Source organism: Pinus tabuliformis, chromosome 3_2 (genome assembly GCF_031772625.1).
Source record: "Pinus tabuliformis cultivar Carrire ecotype Pingquan chromosome 3_2, CPIR1, whole genome shotgun sequence".
NCBI lineage: Eukaryota > Viridiplantae > Streptophyta > Pinopsida > Pinales > Pinaceae > Pinus > Pinus tabuliformis.
Window position 1 is genome coordinate 863,397,187 of NC_142302.1, and position 6,171 is coordinate 863,403,357.

General features: G+C 44.0%; 1 protein-coding gene across 1 annotated transcript; it reads right to left on the reverse strand.

Moving 5' to 3' along the window:
• Positions 1–444: 444 nt before the first annotated feature.
• LOC149183389 (uncharacterized) lies at positions 445–4,784 on the reverse strand. Its single transcript, XM_089414934.1, has 5 exons — positions 4,172–4,784; positions 2,529–4,082; positions 2,083–2,222; positions 1,635–1,935; positions 445–1,475 (listed from the first exon to the last, which is right to left on the reverse strand). The coding sequence occupies exons 1-5, from the start codon at positions 4,782–4,784 to the stop codon at positions 445–447; spliced, it is 3,639 nt and encodes a 1,212-aa protein (XP_089271060.1).
• Between the last annotated feature and the right edge of the window lie 1,387 nt (positions 4,785–6,171).

Here is a 6,171-nt window from a genome sequence, read left to right on the forward strand (position 1 = left end):
ATCTGACTGACTACCCCTGAAGATTTTCTTCTATCTCCCAGCAGTCCGGATCCTGTAGTAAACCTGCCTTAGATAGCTGATCGGCTTCTTCGTTCATTTCCCTGTAGATATGACATAATGAGAACCTGTTAAAGAGAGTCTTCAGGTGTAAAATCTCTTCAACAATAGTCATTAAAATTTGATTTTGGCAAGCAGCTAAACCATTGATCCAATTTATAACGTTTAGAGAGTCCCCAAATAACTGAATTGAGGTGATGTGTTTGTGAAGAAGCCAGCAGAGAAGTAGGCGCAATGAGGAGAGTTCTGCAAAATTGTTTGTTCCTGATCCCAACCCAACTGAGGCTTTAAGAATGTGTTCTGAGTTAATGTGAATGCTCATGCCTGCGCCGGCCCGGTTATTTTGAGAGGCTCCATCAAAAAAACCACTTGGGATATCCTCCTGGATTATGAGATTGTTTTGAATTGTTCTGGTTTTCTTTGCTTCAGGGGAGGCAGAGAAAGATATATGGCAGCGATGTTAGAAGCAATGGCAGAGGGCGGTGTAATTTGGTCTTGGAACAAACTTTTATTTCTCGCAAGCCACACTCCCCAGCAGAAAATAATTGGCAGGTTCCTCAAATTCCCTTCAGTGTATGTGTACCACCATTTCCTCCATGATTCAGCAAGCGGCTCATTTCCCCAATGTGCTGTAATCTTGAGAAGCCCCGAGACCTCCTCCCAAATCTTCTGGGAGAAGAGGCAGGAGATGAAGAGATGATTTAAAGTTTCCTCATTATCCTTGCACAGGGGGCAACGCCCTGGGCCAACAAGAAACCTGGATTGAAGGATTTCCCATGTTGGAGCCTTCTTTTTTAAAATACACCATATGAAGAGCTTTGATTTTGCTGGGCTTTTAAGTTTCCATAATGCTTTGGACCACCAATCCGGATTGCCCCATCCTTTCTTTCCCAAAAGATAAGAGTAGCCCTCCTTTGGTGTGTAACCCCCCGATTTGCTGTGAGCCCACATTAACCTATCAGGTTCCTCCCTTATCCTTACATTGGATCTTTTTAATTCTTTTGTGAAACCTGTCCATTCGTTCTTCCATCTAATGTTTAGCCCTAATTCTTCATCATCCTTCCAAACCTGACCCCAGATGGAGAACTGCCCATCTCTTGCCACCTGATTTAATGAGGTGATATTTTTGGACTCAAGATGGCGAAGGAGCCCGGGCGATAAGGCAAAAGCTTCATTGCATCCAATCCAGGGATCTCTGCCAATCCTGATTTGTCTGCCATCTCCCACTTTCCATGCTAAACCTTGCTCAATCACTGAGAAAGCATCCACTGTGGCCTTCCAAATTACGGAAGAGTTTTTTGTTTTCTTGTTCTGACTCCGAATCCAATCTTCCAAGGGCATAGGGTCGATATATTTTCTTTTAATCACCCTTGTCCATAGATTTTCTATGGTGATAAGCCTCCAGCCCGACTTTGCAGCTAAGGAAGTGCTGAAATCAGGAAGTCTTATAATCCCCCATCCTCCCCATTCTTTTGATCTGGCCACTTTGTCCCATGCCACCCAAGGTAAAACTGTGAGTTCCTTAGAACCAGCCCAAAGAAATCTGCAGCAAATTCTTCTGATTTTTTCCATTACACCTTTGGGGATCCAGGTAAGTGCAGCCCAGTAAACCGGAATAGCTAGCAAGACCGACTTGATGAGAGTTAGCCTGCCCGCTCTGGAAAGCCATCTATAGCTCCAGTGTGATATTCTAGCTTCAATTTTTGCAATAATCCAGTTCCAATCTGCTTTTCTGTAGGCGGCTGGTTTTAACCAAAACCCCAAATATTTGAATGGAACCTCCAATGATTGGCTAGGAAACGGAAAAAGATTAGCTATAAGACTTTTTTCCCTTCTGTCCACATCAACAATACAAACTTGGGATTTCATAGCATTTATCTGCATTCCAGTAGCTTTTAGAAAAAGATCAAAGATACATTTTATCTCCTTTAGTTCGTTGTAATTTCCATTTGTAAAGATCAATATATCATCAACGAAAAGAAGATGGGTGATGAAGAGATTTGTAGCTACCTCTATACCTTTTACCTTGTCCGCACTTCTGGCTTTATGGATCAGCCTGCTAAGACCTTCAGCCACAAGGAGAAACAGAAGTGGAGATAAAGGACACCCTTGTCTGAGGCCCCTCTGACTAGAGAAAAATGAAGAAGCAGCTCCATTGACCAAAACTGCAAAGCTGACATTTGTTATTCATCCCATGATCCAGCTTACGAAAGGGTAGCTGAATCCCACATGAGTAAGGAGCATTCGAAGGTAGAGCCAGTTTATCCTATCAAATGCTTTGGAGAGGTCGATTTTGAGAACAGCTCCTTTTTTTTTCTTTATCTTGATGCTATGGATTGCCTCCTGAGCAACCCCAATAGCTTCATGAATTTGTCTGCCATCTAGGAACCCAAATTGTTCCATGGAAATTTTTCTTGACAGAATTGGGGCTAATCTGAGAGCAATAACCTTTGTAATAATCTTATAAATACAATTGCACAAAGAAATAGGTCTAAAATCATCAAAGCTCTCAGGCTCATTCTTTTTAGGAATGAGAGCAATAAATGTTGAATTAAAAGGTCTATAAATATCTCCTTTTAATCTGGACTCCTCTACAACTTCGGTTATTTCATCTCCAATTTGGTCAAAAAAATGAAGAAAGAATTCAATAGTCCAGCCATCAGGGCCTGGGCTTTTGTCTTTTCCTAAAAGCTTCATGGCTGCTTCAGTCTCCTCCTTAGAGACCGGGATTGAAAGATCTTCGGATTCTTCTTCCTCAATAAATCTGGGAAAACATTGCACAGTATTGAGAACTTCTGCAATAGTGGCTTCTCTCTGTTCAGAGTATAAATTATGAAAGTGTCGATTCCCTAGTCCTGAGATATCAGAGAAAGACTTGACATCTCTTCCATCTTCATTTTTAAGGCTCCAAATGGTATTTATTGATTTTCTTCCTTTTGCAAAGTTATGAAAGAATTTGGTGTTTTCATCCCCAGATTTAAGCCAAACAGCCCTGCTCTTTATTCTCCATTCTTCTTCCCTTTCCAATAGTATGCCAGATTGCCGCTGCTCCAAGAGTAGAATTCTATCCTTGGATTCTTGGGATGAGTATCCTTCTGAATCCGGACATTCCAGATTCTTCAATTCTTCCCTTATACGAGTTAGCTCCTCATTTTGATTCAATTTCCTATCTCTTGCCCAAGAGATTGTTGCAGATTTCATTCTTTTTAAATTTTCCATGAACAAGTAACTTTTCTCCTCTCCTGCATTGTGGACTGGGTGAATCCAAGTTTTTTTAAACAAATCACTGAGAGAAGGATCTTGCAGCCACGCAGGATTGAATTTATAAGGGGCGGGGGGCTTTTGGGGAGGAGAAGAAAGATCTAGAAAGATTGGGAAATGATCTGAGTTCCCAATTTCGTCAACCCACTGCCTGATTAGGGGAATTTTAGCAGAAAGCAGATCTGAAAGCAGGAAGCGGTCTAGCCTCTTAGCAATCCTGTCTGCACCAACTCTTCGATTCCGCCAAGTAGGCTTCAGCTTTATTGGGAGAGGGTCAACCAGGTTATTTTCTGAGATGAGATTATGGAAAAAATATGTAAGAGGATCTTCTCTCGCCGAGGGTCCCCAGGCTTCAGCACGACCCAGAGAGAAGTTTAGGTCGCCACCCAGAATCATCACTGGAGCTTTCAGAACAGATGTTGTCATCAAGGTATCCCAGAAAGATTCCCTACCTTGACAAGGCCCATAGACATTTATTGTGGAGATGGGGAAATGGAAATCAGGGGATAATATTTCCATTCCCATAACGTTCTTCATCCCCCAGTTATTGAGAACTTTAACTCTCCCATCTTTGAACCCAATTGCTAACCCCCCTGAGTGTCCAAATGCATCCATAGCACTGAAGGACCACCCTGGAAGAAGGGTCTTAAGCATAGATTCAATATCAGCGGCCTTCCCTAGGGTTTCTTGCAGAAGGACAACATCTGCTTTTGAATTAACAATCCAGTCTTTCAGGGCCAGTTTTTTAGGTTTGCTGGCCAAACCTCTGCAGTTCCAGGATGTTAAGATCATTTTATAAATTCTTCAGGGGTATGGGCTGCTCTAAGGACCCCCTGGATGGAGAATTGTTTACCATCTGCAATATCCAACTTTGCTTTGAGGTTTTCCTTGAAGAGATCGGATTTCCTACCTCGTTTGTTTTTGGACTTTGTTTGAGGAGGAATTAAGCCCAGCCCACCTAAAGACCCCTGAATCGCAAGGTTCCCACCCTGAGATCTCAAATTGTATGGACAAGGGGTTCGAGTTACAGGTTGAGGGAGAGGGGGCCAGAGGTCTTCACTGTTTATATCCAGGAGGGGCAAAGTTTCGGTTAAGGATTCCACATTCGGCTCAGATAAGAGGCCGCCCTTATTTTCAGCTATAAATTTATCTTGCTCATGATTAGACAATGAAGCAATATGATAATTTACATTTGTAGGCTCAGGAGAAAAAAAAGAGGTGGGTGGCCCCGTGCACTTACCCTTCTCCGTATCGTCGAATTGAGTTTGTAGAGTTTCTTCGGCCGCGCCTATCACTGCTTCCGGTTCTTTGACTGTAACCTCTGCCGTTCCTTCCACAGCGACCTGGTCTGTAACAATCTCTGCTTCCAGATCTGTAGGCTGTATGCTTGCATTCAATGGTTCTTTCTCGGTCTCCTCTGCCTCCGTATTCATTTGTTCTTCTGACTCCGGCAAGTCCTGCTCCATCCTAGTCTGATCGACCGATTATGCGTTTGTTCTGTGGGCAGGAGTCCGACGAAAATGTCTCCTTCTTCTCTTGTGAGGGCAATCTTTTGCTAAATGTCCATGCTCGTGGCACCAATGGCATCTGAAGGGAAGGTATTCATAGTCTAATAGCTGTTCATGTACATATTCATCAAATTGGAGGTTTACCTTTTGTGCCAGGCCTCCACTTGGTTTGAGCATTACAAGGATGCGCGCGGTTGCCAAATTGTTTGTTATTAGAAAGGACATGTCCGCTGTCATGTATTCCCCCAGCCTGTTACCAATTGTTCTGAAGACTTCCTCAGTCCATAGAAGGGAGGGAAGACCCGGAGCACGCACCCAGACAGGAAATGTATCTGTACGTTCTTTAATAGCATCGAACAATGGAGACCATTTTTTGAAAAGAACGGGGATGTTATCAATATGCCATAATTGCTGCAGAACCCAATCCGCCGTTTCTCTGTCCTCAAACTTGAATTTGAACCACCCTTTTGCTAGTGTCTGAGCTTCGAAATTAACAGGTCTTTCAGATGTAAAGCTACTCGCACCCCATTCTTGTAGAAAAGCAGAAGAATAAGGCTTACCTCTGGCTCTGCCTACCAAAGTGCAGTCAGCCATCACAAGGGCCTCTCTCATCGATACCTCCATCCCTAGCACCAGATTTTCCGTTATTACCTGTGATCCTATAGGCCTTTTTTGCTTCCTTGTCACACTTCTTGGCCTTGAGCTCTCCCCCGCCGGTCTATTACCTTCACGGTCCACGTTATTGTCTGAAATTATTTGGGCTGAGTGCAGGAGGGAAGCTTGTTCCCACAGAGACGGGATCTGTCCTGAAAGATCCAGATTGGCGTTCCCATCAAACAATGGATCTGCCCCCAGGCCTTCATTTTCTGCCGACCCATCTGCAGCAGGGGTACCTTGGTTGCTTGTCTGTATCCCGGGAAGGTCTTGTGAGTCACGAGAGAGTGAAACCCTCGTGAGCGAACCTGGAGCACCTAGAGCTCTGGAAAACTCAACTTCTGCTGAAGACCCCTTAGGGTTTGGAAACCGAGGTTTCAGGAGAAGACCCTTTGGCTCCGGGGGCTTAGATGCCACATTCACCCCGCTCAGTGCTGTCTCTTTCGCTGGTTGAGGAGGGTCAGTCGCATAACCTTCAAGCTGGATCTCTCTGTCCAGCACCTTGTCATGGGTAAAAATCTGAGGGGTCTCCGACTGTGAAGCAGACGCCAGACGGGGTATATCTACTGAGCCAAAATAATAGTCCACGTTTTGGGAGTTGATTTCTTTACCCCACATGGAAAAAATGTCCTCTACGTCTGGGTCCAATGCAAGAAACTCAGAGGGCTTTACCATGATTGATGCTAAAGAA

Excerpts from the sequence above, each read along its gene's own strand:
- LOC149183389 (XM_089414934.1), bottom strand. The coding sequence starts at position 4,784 with ATGGAGCAGGACTTGCCGGAGTCAGAAGAACAAATGAATACGGAGGCA. Across the intron at positions 2,223-2,528 it reads ACCTATTTCTTTGTGCAATT|TTTTGGTCAATGGAGCTGCT; the intron begins GTATTTATAAGA and ends TCAGCTTTGCAG. Across the intron at positions 1,936-2,082 it reads AAGCCAGAAGTGCGGACAAG|ATAAATGCTATGAAATCCCA; the intron begins GTAAAAGGTATA and ends ACTGGAATGCAG.